The sequence below is a fragment of the Cololabis saira genome, chromosome 21 (genome assembly GCF_033807715.1).
Source record: "Cololabis saira isolate AMF1-May2022 chromosome 21, fColSai1.1, whole genome shotgun sequence".
Classification (NCBI taxonomy): Eukaryota; Metazoa; Chordata; class Actinopteri; order Beloniformes; family Belonidae; genus Cololabis; species Cololabis saira.
In genome coordinates, this window is record NC_084607.1 from 12,612,383 (window position 1) to 12,634,041 (window position 21,659).

Sequence of the window (21,659 nt, forward strand, 5' to 3'; positions counted from 1 at the left end):
TGAGCTACAACCCCTCATCTGCGATGCAGTTCACTTAGTGGCCAGTAGAGGACAGTAACATCCCAGAAAACGTTTAATTACCCAATTATGAGATAGAAAATATTTATACTATCAATACAATAAAATACATACACCAGGTATATTCCTCAGACCAAGTATTTACAGTATTGATGTACAACTAATGAAGAAAAAAAATAATACTGACACAAAAAAGATTATTATTGTATACACCATGCAGGTGAGCACAGCAGCAAAAGTGTGATCATTTCAATAGAGCACATACAGTCCAAGAAAAAGAAAGATGAAACAGAATCAGAGTACTTACAAAATAAAATACACACACAGAATTTTATTTATTTATTTTTTATTTTCTATAAAAGAGATGAGTTTATTCAATGATCATAACAGACTTAATTAGAGACCTCGAGAGACCACTCACATACCAAACAAAAATTGAAGAAAATGTTTCAACATGAGCCCAAAAACAGAACAAATGAAACAAAAACAAACGAACAAAAAAAAAAAAGAAAATACCTGAATAAAGCAAACTCTGGGCTGAGCTGCAGGTCAGCACATTCTCTGGAGAACCCATGGCACGTTATTCCAAGTTATTGTGATAAGAAAAAAAAGGCTAAAAAGGAATGAATGTCTTTGTAACCCTTCTAATAATAAAATTATATATTCATACATGGTGTACTTCATAGAAAGTAAAGGTAAATGAAGCACTAAATGAGTTCTCCTCAAGGACTGCTCTTGTTTTTAGACTCCTCATCAACAGAACGCTTATCTACATCGGGAACATGCCTTCTTGCACCACACTGAATTTTTTTTTAACAAAACCAACACACACGCAGTCATCCAAATTTACAGTCACACTCACAAATCAGACTCAGACGCTAGTGTGGCAACGCTGAAACATATCTACTTAAAATCTGCTGATGGAACAAAATGAAAAGTAGTTGTCAGGTGTGTACACTCATAGAAGTCCAGCTAAAACTAAATTTAAAATCCGAATATTGACAACGGGTAAAATATAAAATGCTGTCTTTTCCTCTTTTTTTTTTGTAAATTCCTTTTTTTTCTTTTTTTTTTTTTAAAACACAAAATCGTTCAAAACCTCCCTCCCCTTTCAAATATTACACCTCCCGCTGCCGACGCGACCCTTTCTAACCCCCCTCCAAGTGTAATATAAGCCAACAAGAATTGCAATACGATACAGGCACTGGAGAAAAACACTATAAGAGACGGGTGGAGTGGACGAGATACGCTCCGATATCAGCCCAGCTCCGCTCCAACAAGATCTCCATCAACAGAATTAGAACTCACATCCACTATTATCAAACAAGAACAGATATAAATCAAAATTGTTATTTCATCATTTTCCATTTTGACGTTTGAATTTTTTTCTCTTTGTACTGTCAACAGTGTGCCCTCTGTAGATTTGAAGATGATTTGATGCAAACTAAGAGCTCCGTCTGGTCCCATTTGCTTTTTTTTTTTTTTTAAACGAGCCTTTTCAAGTACAAATGTTTGTCTTATTCCCTTCCTACATCAGATCAGAGAGCACTCGACAGGAACGCAAAGAGGCTTAACTGAGCCAGAAGTGTAACCGCTGTGAACAGGGCAACGAGAAGTGTAATACAATTAACGAGGCAACACTTGTAGTGAAATCTAAAGCTGAGAAACAAGTGGCTCTCTCCCTCTTCTGCTAACAGTTTCCGTTGTAGTTTTAAATGACAAGTACAAGGCAAGATGAAAACAGATTCTGTCTTCGATAAATACTCACTGGCTATGATAATGCATATATTCACCGGATTCTTCCACTATCTATCTACCGTTTTAGGACAAGTAATTTAAAGATATCAGGTTGTTTGGCATCAGTGGTGGTGGTCGTGGAGTGTGTTGGTGTAAAGATTCAAAGAGCTAAAGAGGAAAGAAGAAAGATCCAAAATAAACAGTTATTGTAGTTTTAGAAAATACTTCTATACAGTAGATACTATATGATGAAAAAAGGGTCTGCACGGCTTCTGGTCCTGTCTGTAAATGTTGTTTGTCCGTGTGTGCAGGCCATAGAACATACTTGTCTGTTTAGGAAAGAGGTGTAAGGCAAACTAACTTCTCTGCTGAGAAATATACATGATTTACAGTATGGAAGTTGACACCCCCCTCCCAACAAAAAAAAAAGAAAAAAAATGTGTTCAATTAAAATAAACAAAACAGAAAATAAGAGTTTTTTTCTTCACCATTTCCGACATCTGGCAGTTTCAAAATGCATCTGCACAGTCCGTCAGTACATCAGAGCGTTTTTCCTCATCGCCGGGGCGCCGTTACTCCTGCGGTCTCTGCGTCAGTCGCACAGAATGAGCATCACATGGGACAAAGCCGGCTACGCCAGCAGAGGTCCTTTTTCTCTCATTTTGAGATATCCGACAAGCAAATTCCCAGGAAATGACATCCGAAACGATGAGACTTCCTCAGTCTCGTGAGGCAAAAGTGAGCCGTGACTGCTTGTCCAGAGTTTTGACTCAATCTCAACGTGGCTCGTCACAGATGTGGAGAGTGTCTGTGATCCTCTTAAGGGATGGGCGCCAGATCTTACGGAGAAGGAACTTTACATCATCCTCTTTTGTTGTTTTTTTGTTTTGTTTTGTTGCAATTATGTTTCACTTGTTCCTTTCCTCAAAACAGGTTCTCCTCAAAGATAGCCATTAATTCACTTTGGAGATTCATGTCAATAGTCGCTGCCATCTAAAAGAGAAAAAAATAACAACTTAGCAATTTTTAAAAAAATCGTCTTTTGACAATTCCCCATTTTCTATATTGCATTGTGAATAGCGTTGTGTGTATTGTGAATTCACAGATATAAGTTGAGACAATCATCTCACCGCTTCCCGCCTCCTCCTTTCCTGCTCTCGCCGTCGTGCGAGCTCCCTTTGTTGGTCGAGTGGGTTTTGTGCGGAGGGCTGGGGCGGCGTGGGGGGTTGAGGAGGCTGCTGAATCGCGGCCGGCTGGGGCTCCGGCTGCACCTGCTGCTGCGGCTGTTGCTGCGGTTGCGACGGCGTTTGGACGTGCTGCGGTTCGAGGCGTCTGCGAGGCTCCTCGTGCACCCTTCTGCTCGGCTCCATCAAGTCCTCTTCATCCCGACCTCTGGAGAGCATTCAGATCAACAATAAACCCACTTCGTGTCTGACGGAAGGGAGGTCACAGCTGCTTGAGAAGTATTTTTAAACTTGCATGTATGCGACACATCCAGGAGGACACCTGGTTGTCTCTCAGGAGTTTTATATGTAGTTGAAAAGAAACCGAATGACTAAGGCTGGGGATCGATTCGATTCCGATTCTTAAGATTCACAATCGATTATCAAGATTTGATTCGATTCTGATATTGATTTGGGTTAGCGTTATTAAAACAGTTTTTTGAATATTGCATGAATTATATGACTGTAGTTATACAACAATACTAGTATTATATTGAGATTGAACAGAAAGTATTGGCAGCTAATGATGCTGTAAGGACCAATCAGCTCCCAGAATGCTGATAGAACTGCTTTCAGAAACATCGTGTCAGAATTACCAAACAGATCCAGGGCAGCAAACAGAGAAGTAAGAAATCGGTTTTATTTTTTCCCACATTCCGTTTAAATTTTTTCCATTTTCGGTCTATTTCGGTTTTTAATTTATGAGAATTTGGTTTTTAGCATTTTATGCAAATGTCACCCCAAGACAGTATATAAAGTAATGAAATATAGACAATTTATGCAATTATAACTGAAAACTTTAATGTTTTCATACTTTTAAACATATTTAAAAGGAAAAAACATGGCACTAGTTCTTCTCTTGTCCAACAAAACATCATTTTTGGGGCATAAACAAAAAAAATACCAAAAGTTGTAATGGAGAAAAAAAAAGAAATTAAAAAAAAAAATCGATCTTTAGACATTCGAATCGATTTTTAGGAATTAATATGAGAATCGATTTAGAATCGGAAAATTTATTTTTTCAACACGGGCCTAAGAATGACTAGAAATACGTGACACATGCATTCTTTTGCTCCCCAGCAGCGTTTCAACCAAAGAAAACGTACTTTGGCTCTTTATGGCCTACCTTTCTTCAAAACCTATAAAAACTGATTTTCTATTCATACATTTGTGAGGTTGATATTCATCCAATTACAAACCATGCTGGACTGTCTCACCGTAGTTTGTCCTGCTCTCTCCGTAGCCTGTCTTTCTCCGCCTGCTCAGCCTGGGCCTTCAGCGCTTTCTCCCTCTCTTCTTTCTCCCGAGCAGCACGACGGAACTGCTCAAAACTGTCACTCGAGGATTTCACTGCAGAGGATGGCGTAGACGTGGACTTTTGTGCTAGGCTGGCCCACGAGCCCATATTCTTCAGTTTCACCTCCTGAAGAAACACAGTGGGAGATATAACGCAGTTATAAATGATTCAATACTTATATAAAACAGGAGATTAATGAGTGTAACACTCAAAATGTTAGTCTTGCACCCACCTGTACCTTTTTAGGGGCAATGGGGGTTTTGGGCTCATGCTTAAACTTGTCCTTCTCTTGGAGGGAGGAGGGAGGCCCACTGGGTTCTGAAGAGCGGATGACAGGCCGCGAGCTGTCAATGGACCTTACATCTGCTCCAAACATAGAGAGAAGGTTGTTTAATATCTTAAGCAGTGTACTCTTCTTAAACGTTTAAAAATGAAGAGTCTCAAACTGTAGTCCTCACTCTGTTGGCCGTGACCTGGCTGAGTAGGCTTGTTTTCAGGATGTTTGAGATGGTCAGGTCTCGCTGCAGGATTAAACTGTTCTCTCATTACTGGTGATGGAGGAAGTTTCTCTTCCTTTATGGCACCTTGGTTTCCAGGGGCCCTCTGCTGCACGGCAAGAAAACAAGAGTCAGATACCGTGTGGGCCTTGCACCCAACCCTCCCCAACTAGGGCTGCAACTAACGACTATTTTAATAGTCACCGACTATTGAAACGATTATTCGACTAATCGGATAATTAGTAATTTTTTTTAAATTTAGTATGAGGTTGCTTTAATTATGTGGCAAATGATAATAAACACAAGAAAGATGGACACTAGAGCCCTACTCTAGACTGTTTTCTTCATCCTGCTCCCGCCGCATCCGCAAAACTCTGAGAATTAATGCGGCACAATAATAGAGATGCATTGATTTAGTATCTTCTCCCGTCACGCAAGAGAAATGTCCAGACAAATCTATCTGATTTAATGTTAACATGATCATTGTGGAGTTTGATGGATAATTGACAGTTCATAGGCACCTGACTGAAAGTTAGATGCAAATCCATCATTGTCATCATCACACAAGCTTTTTCGCCTTTCGCGCTGCATCAATTACGTGATTGAGGTTATAGCAACGAGAGTAGCTGTGAGTGGCTCAAATAATACTAATAAATAACATGAAATAAACAAAGTAAACGAATGAAACAAATTAATTTAACAAATGAAAATAGGCTTAATATCTTACTAAGGCGAGTCCGTTTCGTTCAACACTCAGACGTGCTTTCTCTTTAAAAGCATAACCAACGTGCTCCCTTGAAAAGCAAGGTGGGCTTTGCAAACCTTGCAAGTCATCTTTTTATTCGCCGTATCGAGGCTAAAATGCTCCCAAACTTTTGTAGTTTTATTACCTTTAGCTGCGCTGAGACGCTGTCGTGCATGCGCAACTCTCGGCAGAGATTGTATTGAAGTGGATGCCTCACTCCGTTGGAAAAACACGTCTGGCAACAATTGCCGACAAAGGAATTCATTGTCAACTATTTTGATTATCGATTTTTGTCTACAACGTCGACGAATCGTTGCAGCCCTATCTCTCCCCAACTGGGACCAATCTGTGCAGACCTCTCACCTTTTTGGGCTGCATGTTGTGAGGCGGAGACTGGTGAGACACGGGTGGATACTGAGGAAGTTGTGGGGAATGCATCATGAGAGGGGATGGGTTGTCCCTCATGTGGGCTGTCATGAAACAGTGGAGAATAAAAAACACATGCCAACACAGTTTGTCTGAGCAACAGAAGTGTTTGGAGAAACAACGACAAATGTACCTGTGTTGTACGGGTCGGCTTTGGTTGGACGAGGGGAGGGCTGCTCTTGCTGCTGCTGCTGCTGGATGATCTGCTGTGCTTTGTTGCTGGATATGGATACCTTGTGTTGCGACCCCTGCGACTGACCAGAGAGTCCAGGACCCTGCTGATAGTTCAGTTGCTGTTGCTGCGATTGCTGCTGTTGGTGTTGAGCGTGCAGCAGGTGCCGTGCCTGATGGAGGGGTATGTGTTGTATCTGTGGAGGCAGGGCCTGATGTGATGACGGTGGCGGAGCCTGAGACTGAACAGGGAGCTGGGGAGGAGGCAGCGACGTCTGAGTGGAAAGCTGAGATTGTCCCTGGCCAGACTGCAGGAGGGAAGTCTGTCCTGGCTGCGTCTGCTGCTGCTGCGGCGGCAGTTGTTGCTGTTGCTGCTGATGAACCTGTGCCTGCAGCGACTGCATGGACTGCTGCGGCTGACGAGCTTGCTGCAATTGTTGTAGGTATAACTGCACTTGATTCATAGGTGTTGTAGAGCCCGGCTCTTCGTCATCCTCCAACAACATTTGAGGAGGCTGGGAAGACAGCAAGCCTTGAGGCGTCAGTGTTGGGGGGGACAGGGGCCGCTGGTGCAGGGGTTGAGGAGGGTGGAGGACCTGAGCGGAGAGCTGGTGCTGCGGCGGGGGGACGGGCTGGGGTTGAAGCTGCTGCTGCTGCTGCTGCGGCTGTTGCTGCAGCTGCAGAGTCGGTTGCTGCTGAGGTGGTGCTGGTTGCTGCTGGGGGGGTTTGGGATGAAGAGGCGCTGCCTTGTTACTGGGCCGAGAAGGTTGCTGGGGCATGGTGCTATGCAGGGCTGGAGTCACACAGTATCAAAAAACACAAAAGAAACAATTTCATTAAAGAAGTGCGGTAAACACAAAATTGAAAAATGAACGATTGTTGATGAACACCAGTATCAAACAGCCTCAGATCAGTGAATTTTATCATATTTTATCACAAGGAGGTTTGTTATCTTTCCAAACTTTAGTGAAGATATGGGAGGAGTTGGGGATGGTCTTTGAAGAAAATACTTTGTTAAATATATGTGAAAAAATACACATTTTCCATTTACTAGTATTAAAATTAAAGAAGCTAATTTTAAATGTATTCACAAACTGTATTTAATTCCAATTAAAATGCACAAAATTTCAAAGGATATCTCTTCAAAATGTCCAAGATGTAAAAGAACCGATGGAACATTTGTGCATATGTTTTGGGAATGTGATCTTTTAATACGTTTCTGGAAATCAATTCATTCCTTCACACAATCAGTTTTAGAAATTAATTTTGAGTTAAGCTCCAGTTTGTATTTATTAAATGATACACTGGATCTTCAGTTAGACCGGAAAAAAAGCAGGATATTAATTATGATCACATACTTCGCATAAGAAATGTATACTTTTACTTTGGAAAGATGATTCTCCTCCAACTTTCAAGTTTTTTTTGGATCAAATGTCAGTTTTTTTACCATTGGAAAAATACAACTGTGGTCATATCTTTCAACAATTTTGGTCTTCAAGGGGTACCAATGAGTATCTCTATTTCCGAACTCGTGCCTTATACAGATGTATGTATACAGTATGTATGAGAAAATAAGCATGTGCTGTATGTATGTATGTATGTATGTATGTATGTATGTATGTATGTATGTATGTACCGTATGTATGTATGTATGTATGTATGTATGTATGTATGTATGTATGTACCGTATGTATGTATGTATGTACCGTATGTATGTATGTATGTATGTACCGTATGTATGTATGTATGTATGTACCGTATGTATGTATGTATGTATGTACCGTATGTATGTATGTATGTATGTATGTATGTATGTATGTATGTATGTATGTATGTATGTATGTATGTATGTATGTATGTATGTATGTATGTATGTATGTATGTATGTATGTATGTATGTACGTATGTATGTACGTACGTACGTACGTACGTACGTACGTACGTATGTATGTATGTATGTACAGTGGGGAGAACAAGTATTTGATACACTGCCCGATTTTGCAGGTTTTCCCACTTGAAAAGCATGTAGAAGTCTGTCATTTTTATCATAGGTACTCTTCAACTGTGAGTGATGGAATCACGGATGGAATCTCCGTTTTTTTTTTAATCTCTTTTTTAAAAATATTTATTTAACTTTGTTCTCCCTTAATGTATTATTTTTTTGTTGTTGTTTTATTTGTCCCCCCCCCCCCCGTCTTGGGCATGTAAATTATGAATGTGAAAATGTGAATTGTGAAAATTGTGAAAAATTTGAAAACATGAATGCTTGAAAGGAAAAAGAGCCATTAGTGTAGAGGGAGTTGCAGTGGCAGCTACAGAAGCATTAAAAAAAGAAAAAAAAATTCAAGCATTAAATACTGAACCCATCAAACGTGCAACACCTGTATACACCCTTACCTGGCGATGGAAGGACAGCATGCTGGTTGAGGAAGGGGTGCGTGTCCGGGGATACTGGCCCGGTAGAGTGAGCGTTTAGATGTGGAGGTGGAGGTGATGTTGAGTTGCCTGTATTGTGGGGCATGAGCATGCCACCGAACGCTGGCAGGGAGTCGAAACTAGTCTCTAGCAACTGGGAGGACTCCAGTGCAGTAACAGGGGGAGGAGCCATGAAGCTGGCAGGAGATGGTTGATGTTGCTGCTGCTGCTTCATCTGATTGGCGGATGGAGGACCGACGGCTTGAGGCTGAAGGCCAGTCTGAGCAGGGCAGGTCTGGACTTGAGGATGCGTCTTCTTCCCCTCCTTCACAGACTGGCTTTTCTTTTTCTGCTGTTTTATTATTCCTAAAATATAATAGTAAAACATTTTTTTTATTAGATCATTTATTTTAAAATATGGGAGGTTAAATGGTAAATGTTACAGTAATTCACCTGGCCCCTCAGCTTCACTATCTGAGCTGGAGCCACTGCTCTCTGAAGAAGATCCGGTCTTTTTTGAAGTGGCCATGGACTCCACGGTCTTCTCAACTGGAAGAAAATAAAGCAAAATTAAAATATATATTTTCTTTAATTTCCTAGTCACATACAGCTGATTTCACAGGCTTACCTGGAAACTTCTTTTTCTTACGGAGGCAGGAAGACACATATCTCTCCAGCTCACGCAGAGTGGAGGGCTTAAGCGTCTCAAAGTCGATCTCAATCTCGTCAGGGTTGGAGTTTTTGAGCGAGGGCTCTCTGGACTGAATAATATGCACCACACGGCCAAGCTTGTCACCTGGAAGCTTGTTGATGTCCAGGCTTAGCTGCCTCTTCTCTTCATACGTCATAGGCTTGCACTTCTCCCCTGGAAGTGATGAGCCGGCGGCTCCGAGATCGTCCTCAAGGCCGGGAACTGGCTGCACGTTCGAAGGATGATTACTTTTCATCGCCTCCTTTTTACTGCAGAAATGAAGACATGAAACACTTAGGATAAGTTATAGTTTCATAATAACAAGAATAATGTATAATCATTAAGAACTTTATGATGGAAAATCATGACAAGAAGTGGGATTCTAGAACTGAATACATTTGGTAACAACTAATGCGATGTAATCTTCAATAAGGTTTAGCGCCTGAGAAAAGTTTAAAACCCACCTGGATTTCTTCTTGGTATTAATCTCTTTGTTGTTATTGTTAAGGGCCTTGGCTTTCTTAGAGAGCTGCAATATAGGTGTAGGATCCTGGATCTCATCTACAAGACCAGTCATGCTGCCTTTCTTCTTATGCTTTTCTTTCTTCTTTTCCTTCTTTTCCTTTTCCTTCTCTTTCCTCTTGGGTTTACTGGTTTGTGGTTGAGACAGGGCAGCCAGCTGCTCGTGGACAGCCTTCAGCTGTTTGGAGAGATTAGAGCAGACCTCACAAAGTTTTATGGAACTGAACTGAACAACAAACTTGTCATAACCTTGAACCGTCTTTGATCACCAACCTGTTCCTGGAGCTCCGCCAGCCTCTGGGCTCGTTCCTCCTCCGAGTTATCTGTAGAAGACTCGGACTCAGAGGACGAGTCACTGGAGCTGTCTGAAGATGAGGCAACGTGAGCCAAAGGAGGCTGAGGCTTAACGGGGGCAGGATGGTGAAGTAAAGGCGCAGGGGCTGAAACTGTAGGCTTGGCCTCAGGTTCATCCGGCATCTTGGCAAAACGCATCTCAAAGACATCCTATTAAATGACATTAGGAGTTATCACAGTGTTAATTTATTTTTTACTACTTTCAGATCTAAAACCAGTTTTGCAACACAGCAGGAGAGAGAAAATGCCACCATTCAAGCAGACATTTAAATACAATTCACATAACAACAACTAACATTCAGACCCATTCATACCAAATAGAATATTTTAAAACCTCTAGGCTCTTTTTTATTTATGTGTTCTCATTCCTGATTCTACTGTATATCCAAACTGTTAACAAGAGCTGCAGGACTACTACACGTATCAAAGTATGTCCTGCACTCTTGTCCACCTCTGAATCAAAAGAGGCTAAAACAAAATATTATTTTCCTTTTATGATAACTGGGGAAATCACCTGTAATATTCAACAGCATTGATTGATTCAAACCCACATCAAGTACCGTATTTTCTGCAGTATAAGGCGCACTTCATAAAAAAAAAAAATCATAATTTTTTTTCTCAAAAACCAGCAGTGTGACCTATAATCAGGTAGGCCTTATGTATGACTTTTGTTGTGGTTACTGACTTTGAACCAATTTTATGTGGTAGACTGCGCTCAAAAATAAAAATGTTTTAGTGCGACTTTGGTAAGCGACAAATCCGCTCCACTGGTGGAATATGAGTTGCAACGTCAGACAACGTTAGATAACTAAGTAGTGCTGGCATTGGTACTATCATTAGACATCAAGCCAACGTTAGATTTTTAGAGTAAACAAATCTGTATCATAATCGAATTATAATCAAATGTTGGAATACAACGTTGTTCCGACCTCATATTAACTTCAGGTGTCCGCTATCGCTGACAACGATGAACCAATCAGAGAAAAGGACGTAGTACTACGCTTACCTCCCCCACTTTTTATTTGTGGATTCTTGGAAGACGAATGATTTAAAATGTGAGTGTATTTTTCTGTATTAGTTACAACTGAACGATATTATTGTTATTGTGAATCAGTTGAATAACGTTCGACTTATCACACTGTTTTATTTCGCTTTACATACATTTATACGTTTTATTGTGACCCTTGTAACCCGGTGCGCCTTATGTATAAAAATAGACCCGTCCATTGATATCCCGCCTTATAATGCGTTGTGCCTTATGGTCCGCAAAATACGGTAATCTAGAAAAAAAAGAAGCTGTCCTAAATGTGTTAACTCAAATAAAACTAGCTGAATAAAACTGGATATTTACCTGTAATTTGCGTGCCATGGAAACCACTTCATGGTCTGGTGGATTATATTTGTAGCAGTTAGAAAACATTAACCGTACATCAGCGGCGAACTCCTGCGGTTCACGGTATTGCCTATTCTCCAACTTGACCTGATAAATAAAATGGATAACAAATGTGTATCAATTACTGGCTACGGCACAATTGCCACTTCTTCAATTTCTCTCCAATTTTTAATAAATGATACCCTTTTAAAACACACCTTGATGGAGCTGAGGTCCATTGGATGTTTAATGATTTCATGATAATCGTGCAGTCCCAGTGTGTCCACGTCGACGGGTTTGTAGAACGGCCAGGCGTAAGCAGCGTGCTTCTTGGACAGCATATCTCGTACTAGGCCAGCACAATAACCCAACTGATCCTGAGGCTTGGGGCTAAGACCTCCACTTGGTCCGCCAAGTCCTGGCCCAATGCTTATGTGATGCTGAGAGTCTGGAGCATCTTTCTTGATCAGTTTTGTGGGTCGCACGCTCTCTCGCCTGGGTAGCGTCTTCCCAGACTTGGACTCTGCTGGCGAAGACTCACTCAGCTGATCATTTGCTGTAGGTGTTGTAGTGTCTGCTTTCCTTTTTTGGCTCTTTCTTTGCTGGGTAGCAGTAAATATAGCAAAGCAGAGAAATGACAGGGAAAAGAAAAGAAATAAGTGATTTGAGTGAGATACCCAAATTGAAGTACAACATTACTGATGGTCCCAAGCCTGATTTTAAATGCACCACCCTCTCCATAAATATTGGTCTGCATGAATCGCACTCACTTTGGTCATTGTTATAGGGGTCTGCAACATGGGGGGAGTGCTCTGGATGGACACAGGGGGAAGAGAAGTCTGAGCAGGGAGAGGCACAGAAGTCATGGTAGGAAGTTGAGGAGCACAGTCGGACTGAGCCAGGGAGTACGGTGCTCCGAGCTGCGGCGCGTGGCTGGGTAACGTTGGGGCTACATGGGTTGGCAGGGCCTGCATCAAAGGCTGGGGAGGTAGTGATGGCGGGCCCTGCACCGGTGCTCGAGGCTGAGGGGCTGCTGAGAGGTTTGACAGACCACGTGTTTGAGGAGTTGTTGATAAGGAGTCGATGATGGCCCCTGGTTTCAAGTTAAGACCTTGATGTCACAGAACAAGAAACTTCAATTAATATGCCATTTTACAGATGCCAGGTGCATGAAAATATCTCTACAACAAAAGATAAGTGAACATACCTGGAACGGTACCTGGTTCTCTCCGACCCCTGCCACGTCCCTTTCCTGTCATGACAACAATCTCTGTTTCTTCCTGAGGCATTTCTGAGACCTTTTGGAGGAAAGCCTTCTCGAGAGCCTCAGCCATTAATACTATGTCATCTCCAGGCTGCAGGGGGAGACAAATACCATTAGCAAAAGTGCAAGAATGCCAGAAACTCTGGCATTTGGAATGAATGACTTCAGTGTGTAGTTGTGCTACCTTGTTGTATATGTAGCAGTTGGTAAACATTGTGTTGAAGTCTTGAATACATTCTTGGGCATTCAAGTAGTAACTGTTCTCAAGCCTTTTCTTGATTGTTCCCATGTCCATAGGAATTTTGATTATTGTGTAGTAGTCCTGAAATGATAGCACAGAATTACGTCAACATGGAACTGTGAGGGATATTGTCAGATATGCTAAAACTGATGTAAAATAACTCTGCAAAGCTACATATAAAACATATATTTGCTGGATTAAATAAATCATGTTGGATTTCACTAATAATTCTGTATCTTTCATCTTATTTTTTCTTTTCTAAATAAAACACCAAAATAAATCTAGCCTCAAATTGAACTTCGATCTAGCCAACACTCATATTCCAGATATGCAGAACCACAGTAGTTGTTAATTTTATATCATAAACCAGTCTTTTGCTTTTCCGAGAATCCAGAATATTCTGTATTTATGAGTAAATATGAGCAGAAGGCTCATCAGAGTTCCACAACTTTTGAAAAATTACAAATCATATGTATGATTGGTTATTTATTAATTTAGGAAAACATGTCAATGCTCTGATGACAATTAGGTGTGAGTGGTCAGTCTGGTTTGCAGATGTTTGCAGGCCAGAGCCCCAGGAGCTGCATGCTGTCCTGCAGTCCCACTTTCTGACCATTCCAGTACTTGCTTCCACCTGTCTGTATAGATGTCTCTGTTGGATACCTACTGACATCCTGACCTGCAGTCCCTCCCTCCGACCACCTCAGTGTCTGCTGTTTACATATGTTTACATAGTCCTCCCTGTAGTACACCAACTAACCATGTATCAGTAATATATACGTAGAACTCTTAGTTCTCCTGCTCACGGATAATTAATACTAGTATCTCGTCTTTTGTATCTTTGACAGTGTGGCTATGTCTCTACTCTCTCTGTTTTTCATTTTTTCTTTCCGACCTCCCTTTTTTTCTGCTCTGCCCGTCTGACCTCCGGCAGGAGGGTTCCCCGTTATGATCCAGGTCCTGCTCAAGCTTTCTTCCCTCCTAAAGGGGAGTTTTTCCATGCCACTGTTTGGCTTAAGGGTTTTCTCCCACTAGGGGAGTTACCTGCCATTGTTTATATAATAATTCTGCATGGTCATATGCTGGGCGCCTCTGGAAAGTGCCTAAAGACAACTTATATTGTAATAGATGCTATATAATTGATTTGCTTTATTAAAATATTAGAAATTTGATAAAGGCATTTATGTTATTACCTTCCCAAAATACAATATTAAATGGCCGCATGTATTGTCCCTCATTTCTTCTATTGGATCATTATTGTTTGCTTCCATCGTTTGAATGAAAAAGAGAATTTACGATGACATGAAAAAAAAAACAAATAAAGAAAACTATTTGGGATTCACAAACTTGTGTATAGTAGTATTTCAACAGATTTCCTTCTCTCTTTTTTCTTTTTTATTCTAGTTTATATAATCTGGTGTGCATGTTACAATCCACAGTGAATAGGAGAAAAAAAAGACAATGTCTTTGAGGGACGAATACTGTAGCCATGACCAAAACATTTTGAGCATTTTATAGTCCAAAAAGGGGTCCATCAATGTACACATGGAAACAAAAACCTCATTTATTGCTGTTAATACCTGGTGTAAAAATTATGACATAACATCACTTCAAATAGCAAAAGAATGACCACTTTCCTCCATTTAAGCAGCCTTGAACAATAGTGTAGTTAAAACTCAATTGCATAAATAAGAAGGCTGCATGGATGGTTTGCATACATTAATGAATCCCTATAAATTATTGATTAGAATATATAAGTAAACAGTAGGAATGTTTAGATGCTGAGAAGCGTGTGCTAGCTCGCATGAGATGTAACACGTATGCACGCACACATACACACATAAAAGCTGTTACTCACAGGCAGGCCAAGTTTAATTGCATCCACTGGTGCATGAAAAGGCCAGGCAAACTGGTGCTTCCACAGGGTTTTCACCACCACTTTGAGTAGGTACTGCAGCTGATTGGTCTGGCGCTTTGGCCTGTTGGCGTTGATGTATTCTGGAGGTGGAGGATTGGCGCCGTACAGGGCCTGCCCCTGGCTGCCGCTGCCCGACATCTGTGCTGTATCCAGGCCGTCCCCCATTCTGACGGAGTTGAACATGGGCCCGGGCCCTGGTGCAGAAGCTGGAGCTGGAGCTGGAGCAGGGGCAGGGGTGCTGGTGTTCACAGGACACCAGTTCAGTCTTGGCCCTGGGACAGACTCCACTGACAGAGCACCGTTGATCCCATTGCACTCCTCACTGGACTCTCTGGAGAGAGAGAGAAAACAGACTTTTATCAACAAGATTAACAGGAAAAGCCAAATCCTATTTTTATACAAGAATAAGCTATTCTAAATAATAAAAACTGGAATAATAGAATATGTGGTTTTAAATAAGAGGGTATCAACAACGGATGGAATATATACGGGTGGCTAAGTTTGATTTTAACATCTTTGTGTGTCATTTTAAGGGATTTTTATCCTTTAACCCCGTCTCACATTCTGGGAGTGCTTAGGTGTGGGTGGACAAGGAGGGAGAAGGTAATCAGTGTCATCTGGCAGCTGAGGAACTGTGGACCACTTTGTGCTCAGGCCTACCAAAACAACCAATCCCACGCAGTCAGAGACATTACACTCCACATAAATAAAAATAAATATATATATAAATAAAAAGAGGAAAAAAGGACAAACAACCTTGAAACACTATACAGACACACACTAACAGCAGAACTCTGGGTTACACGAGGTCACACACACACACACACACACACACACACACACACACACACACACACACACACACACACACACACACACACACACACACACACACACACACACACACACACACACACACACACACACACACAATCTCATTCTTGATGAGTCACTTTCCCAGAAGACGGAAGCAGTTTGTAAAACCACATGATCACTGCTTTGGCCTCCTCTATGCTTTAGCAGACACGTTTCTGAGGAATTATCTTATATAATATATGACCACACACAATAAAAAAAACAGTATCAGTCTTACACAAGTGGCAATCTTGTGTCTAGAAGCAAAATTACTTTAAAAGCAGTACAAAAAATAAACCAACCTTAACCTTAAAGGGGACCTATTATGGCATCTAATACCTATTTTAAACAAGCCTTGAATGTCTTAAAAACAAGCTTTTGATTTTTTTTGCTAAATAAATTAGAATTATTCAGCCTCTGAGCCATGTCTTTATCTTCCCATTCTCTAACCTCATTATCTATGCAGGATTCTGAGTGGGCGGGCGGCTATGATAATCAGGCTCTGTGCTGATTGGCTGCCTGAATGACGCGATACACCGCTACGAGAAAATGGCGGAAGCTCCGGCCGGCGGAGTTAGTTGTGGGCGTCGCTTAACGCACCGGAGGCCAACCGATGTAAATCGCATTTTGATTACGTAACGAAAGGGAGCAGAATCTGAACGGCTCGTAGAAGCCACATCAGACTGGATGGCTCATCCGGGCGGCTGTACAGACACTGCAGAATTTGGTTGCTTTCCTCCTTCTCTGAGTTGGCAGGCTGAGGGGAGACCACTTTATATATGTTAAAGCAAGAGAAAACGTGTTTTTCAGGATAGATCCCCTTTAAGTATGTCAGTTTCACCTGCTTTGATCCACAGACGTGAAGGCAAATCACACGACATCAATGGCCTTCTCACATGGCCCAAACTTAATGTAATTGAAAAAGTATAGAAAAAAAAGCTGCCAATTAATATTGATGTACCAAGGACTTTTATCATGTTATTTTTCAGATGTTATCCGAGTGAGCAAGGGTCAGTTAGGTAAACCTAACCTCTTTTGAGCACAAAATTATGGCACATTATGGACACTGTGTGTGTGTGTGAGAGAGAGAGAGTGAGAGAGGTTGGACTGATGCAACCAAGACACATAAAGATCCTGATTTAATATTTCTGTTGTGGCACTGTCATCCAAGGCCTGCATTTATTTTCCTTTTTTCATTTCGTCGATGTCTTTGGTAAACATCATAAATACACAAAGTTTTGTGCAATCTACTGTTCAAAGGGGTTCAAAAAGCAGAGACATGAATATGGCCCAACTGCACTTTAAGACTAGACATGCATTTCCTAAAAACGAAATTATGATATGATATAGTTGACATAACTGATATGAAAATAATATAACAACAAACAAATCTTTTCGTACATTATATTTTTGTTTCCCTGATTCACTTTCCTGCTGTTTGGGACAGCATTTGGAAAAATCTAAATGGCCAAAAGTCACTGTGGATAGCAATATCAATGCTTTTAGGGCATCTAGACCACCATAAACCACATCCAGCTCAAAAACCACAATGCTCAGACTGGTCAGGTCTAGATAGGAATATCCGGAGGAAAGAAAAGACTTCAAAATTAATTCTGTGATCTCTGAAACTGTCATTTATTTTTAAGTTCACCTCTCCATGTCAATCTTCTCCTTTTCACAACAAAGAAAAACTAAAATAAACAAATGATCATGTATTTTAACTTTGAAATACTTACGAGATCTTTATTATCTGCTTATTATGTATGTTTACATTTTAATGTTTTCTTAAAAAAAAAAAAAAAAAAAAAAAAAAAAACAGTGTTCATTCAACTTTTTCCATCTGGCTTTGATCAATCTCAACCTGTTTCAGTGTGCATACATTTTTATTTTTTTATCCCCAGAGCCATTATTTTGATTGTATGAAATATGCTATGATGGTTGCAGTCAATATGCCCCATTGTACATCAGATATCAGATGCATCTCTGACAACACTAAAATTAAAGGTTTCACTTAATATTGATTTTGCATCTGGCCGATGGATTATTTAAAACATCTCATTTACCTTTCCACCAGTATGCAACATTATGATATGCTCAGAAAATAACTCTGGAGCATCCTGGTAACTATGAGGCAGGGCGTACAACTCTAACTATGTTCAATCATATTTTGAAATAAATGGCATAATATTAACATTAGCGTGGATTCCTATTACCGCAGAAGTAGAAAAAGTACAAAAATAAATTACGCAAAATATGAAAAGTAAATTAACTAAGATTAGGATGTTGCTACTGGTATTGGAAGCTTAGCCCATTGAGACTTTAAAAGCAAACCTTTTGGGACCCTTTTAAAAAGCATAAAATAAAAAGTCTTGCAGTCGTGTTACGATGCATATGCAATAATGTTCACAACATAGGCTAATTCTCGTTTTAGAGACAACTAAATTAAGCAAGCCGGTGTTGTAACAGAGTTGACTTCAGTTCAGTGAGTGATAGGGGACAAGGCATCATGAATCAATAATGAATAAGAGGAAAATGAAGACATTCTGTCACATCTTATGTAATATTTTTCACACATGACGCAAAACCAGAGCAGAAGGAGTTTACAAAGCAATCAGCTACCGCTGACACCAAACTTCATCAGTTGTAGTAACTAAAAAGTCTAATCTAATTAACTGAAGAAAAAAAAAACAAATTGACTGGCCTTTTATTTATTTTGTGGCATATTAAGAATTTGAAATAAACTCGCCAGCTCGACTCTACTTGCCACACAGACATTGCTTGCCCTGAGTGTGGTATGGAAAAGCTGCTTTGACACACAGTACGTACACATGCAGCGATTCAAGCTGGTTGCAGATCTGATCAGATAATGACATGCAGAAGATTGGATCAACTTGTCTGAGTACACATGCTGTTCTGAGAACAGACTGAATCAGATTGAATAAGCCACTGTAACCAGAGCATGGCTGACTCCGTGACGCTAGGTGGCGCTGTACCCGAGGTAACCATGGTAACCATTTCAACAAAGAGCCACTTCCGGTTGACCTCCGCTTAACAACAACAAGGAAGGAAAAAGTGCATTCTCACTGCTTTCCTATTAATAATCTGTCTAAAACAGCCTTTCTCAACCTTTTTTCAGTCATGACACCTTTCAAAAGTGAATAAAATCTCACGACACCCCAGAGTAAAATATAATTAAAAACCGCGCTGCATCGCTCTGACTGTAAATGCGAATCTTACACCGTGTCCACACTGCATGCGACGCGAGCGAGCGTCAGCGTCAACAACAGTTCCATTGCTTTATGTTTTATTTGCACTGTCTATACTGGTTGCGAGCGACGCGGCGCGCCGTTTTGAGCTGGACTTTTGTCGCAAGCCCTGCTTCTATTTTCTTCCTGTCGGTCGCGTTGAAAGCCGGTTGAAAGTTGGAAAAAAAAGGTGAAAGCGCTGTAGGAAACAGTCATTTCAATACAAGAACCTCAATAAAGTGGCAGCTGCTGGAGGGAGATCGCCAGGCTGGAAGGTTCTGATAAAATAATAAGATATAGCCTAACAAGAATCTTATCTTAATCTTATTTGAGCTTAATTTGTGCCGGATCCAACAAGATCTGGTACCTATTTTATCATTTCTCGTGTCCTCTGCTTTTCCCCACATCCCAGTAATGATGTGACATGTTTGCTGCATTTAACACCACGAACACGCCGCTCACTCCAGCTGTTCGCTGTTTCATTGCGTCACCTCACGCCGTTATTTTGTTGTTTTTTTCCCCACTTTAGTCGGACGGTAGACCTGCTTATATTTTCTTCCTGCCGCCTGCGTTGAAAGCGCTGTAGGAAACAATCATGGATGAGGAACGGCTGATCCAGTTAGTTGAAATGAGAAGTTATCTCTATGATTCCTCCTCATTTCACTACAAAAACCTCAATAAAGTGGCAGCTGCTGGAGGGAGATCACCAGAGAGCTGGCAAAGGGAGCGCACGGGCGGTTGGTGGGGAGAATAAAAGGAGAGTCTCGGGCGGGTGAATAAAGGCAGATTTATGGTTCCGCGTAAAATCGACGGCGTAGCCTACGGCGTATGGTACGCGGCGACGCGCAACGTTCGGTGAGTGCGCCGCGTACCCTACGCCATAAGGTCTGCGTTGGTTAACGCAGAACCATAAATCAGCCTTAAGGCTGCAGGCGGCGTGTGAGCAACGGATGACTAAGAGGGAGAATAGTTTCTCCAGGAGTGGAAGCAACGCCGGGCCAGTTATGCCACAGTTTGCAGATGGATTGTTGATCCGTGGGCTAACGTGTTTGCTGGGACTATTTTGCGAGCTTTTGCAAAAGCGTGCACTTCCGAGGCGCCGCACGGCACGGAACGAGACTCTGACAGCGAGGAGTTCGGACTGGCACAGCTGATTTAGCGGAGCTCTTTAATGCAGAAACAGAGGATGAGACTTAATGGGTTTGATTAATGTAAAAACTGAAATAAAATAGCCTACAATCAAACAAAGTTTTGCTCCCGCTGTATTTTTAAATAGCACCTTGTGTGCGTGTGTGTGTGTGTTCTTGTGTGTGTGCCTTTTCGGTCGGTGCGCCGTGTGTGTTTCAAATACAGAAATGACACAAGACTGAGGCCTTTCCACACGGCGCCCGTATGGTCGCGAAAATACAGTATTTATATATGAAATGTCAGAATAGGAAATATTTTGACGACACCCCTGAAGCAGTCAAACGACACCCCAGGGTGCTACTGAGCAGCGTCGTCGTCTCCTTTCACTTCCAGGTGAATCCCCTCCCCCGGGGGAAAACCCCACCCGGGGGAAAATCTCGAGCATGCGCAGACTGTAATATCTATGTCCCCGTTCACATGGCATTAACAAGGCGGTTGCGACTGGCTTGGGACTGGCTTATCTAGGTGCTGCAAGTAGGTTGACGAATCCGGTCTGATCAGATTGACTGGACTGACTTAAGGTGTTCACATGCAGTTTAAAAGTCAGTACGATGTGTGCAAATGATCTCCAACCAGGTTGAATCGCTGCATGTGCACGTACTGACAGAGAGCCTGTTCTGACCTTGCATTTAAAATGGGTTCAAATAAATGTCATCACAGTTTCAATCAGCCAGGACACATTTGAAGTTGGTCTGACACATTTAAGTCTACATTTTCTTCATAGTTTAACCAGTAAAGCATCCTGGGAAATACGCAACAACCGGCAGACCCCCCCACCCCATTTCCAACAAAGCTTTATTTAGTACAAATAAAAATAATGTGACACACGTTAGGGATGGGCGGTATGGACTAAAAAATGTATCACGATCATTTCTGGCATTTATCCCGATAACGATAAAAATGACGATAAAAAAACCTAGACTAACAAAACTACACCAATTAAATTGAATTAATAAAAAACAATTAAATTAGTACACCTGTACTGCAAAACTTCTTTCTTTCTTTCTTTCTTGCTCATTTCTTTCTTTCTTTCTTTCTTTCTTTCTTTCTTTCTTTCTTTCTTTCTTTCTTTCTTTCTTTCTTTCAGGCTCATTTCTTTCTTTCTTTCAGGCTCATTTCTTTCTTTCTTTCTTTCTTTCTTTCTTTCAGGCTCATTTCTTTCTTTCTTTCTTTCTTTCTTTCTTTCTTTCAGGCTCATTTCTTTCTTTCTTTCTTTCTTTCTTTCTTTCTTTCTTTCTTTCTTTCAGGCTCATTTCTTTCTTTCTTTCTTTCTTTCTTTCTTTCTTTCAGGCTCATTTCTTTCTTTCTTTCTTTCTTTCTTTCTTTCTTTCAGGCTCATTTCTTTCTTTCTTTCAGGCTCATTTCTTTCTTTCTTTCTTTCTTTCTTTCAGGCTCATTTCTTTCTTTCTTTCTTTCTTTCAGGCTCATTTCTTTCTTTCTTTCTTTCTTTCTTTCTTTCTTTCTTTCTTTCTTTCTTTCT

The 21,659-nt window shown here is 41.0% G+C and overlaps 1 protein-coding gene across 4 annotated transcripts in view; it reads right to left on the minus strand.

Annotated features, from left to right (window-relative positions):
• Nucleotides 1–347: 347 nt before the first annotated feature.
• Nucleotides 348–21,659, minus strand: part of brd4 (bromodomain containing 4) — a 51,487-nt gene continuing 30,175 nt past the window's right edge. For 2 of the 4 annotated variants that reach the window (XM_061711479.1, XM_061711476.1), the window contains exons 2-19: nt 14,832–15,222; nt 12,917–13,054; nt 12,676–12,823; nt 12,239–12,579; nt 11,687–12,070; nt 11,448–11,576; nt 10,016–10,246; nt 9,685–9,920; nt 9,158–9,489; nt 8,983–9,078; nt 8,512–8,895; nt 6,077–6,907; nt 5,881–5,987; nt 4,734–4,881; nt 4,508–4,638; nt 4,196–4,401; nt 2,886–3,147; nt 348–2,748 (exon numbers count right to left, since the gene is read on the minus strand). In XM_061711479.1, the coding sequence (XP_061567463.1) occupies nt 2,680–2,748; nt 2,886–3,147; nt 4,196–4,401; nt 4,508–4,638; nt 4,734–4,881; nt 5,881–5,987; nt 6,077–6,907; nt 8,512–8,895; nt 8,983–9,078; nt 9,158–9,489; nt 9,685–9,920; nt 10,016–10,246; nt 11,448–11,576; nt 11,687–12,070; nt 12,239–12,579; nt 12,676–12,823; nt 12,917–13,054; nt 14,832–15,074 (4,416 nt within the window). In that variant the 5' untranslated portion in view covers nt 15,075–15,222 and the 3' untranslated portion in view covers nt 348–2,679. The remainder of the gene's footprint in view (nt 2,749–2,885; nt 3,148–4,195; nt 4,402–4,507; nt 4,639–4,733; nt 4,882–5,880; nt 5,988–6,076; nt 6,908–8,511; nt 8,896–8,982; nt 9,079–9,157; nt 9,490–9,684; nt 9,921–10,015; nt 10,247–11,447; nt 11,577–11,686; nt 12,071–12,238; nt 12,580–12,675; nt 12,824–12,916; nt 13,055–14,831; nt 15,223–21,659) is intronic. The other 2 variants (XM_061711477.1, XM_061711478.1) reach the window with 2 other exon arrangements.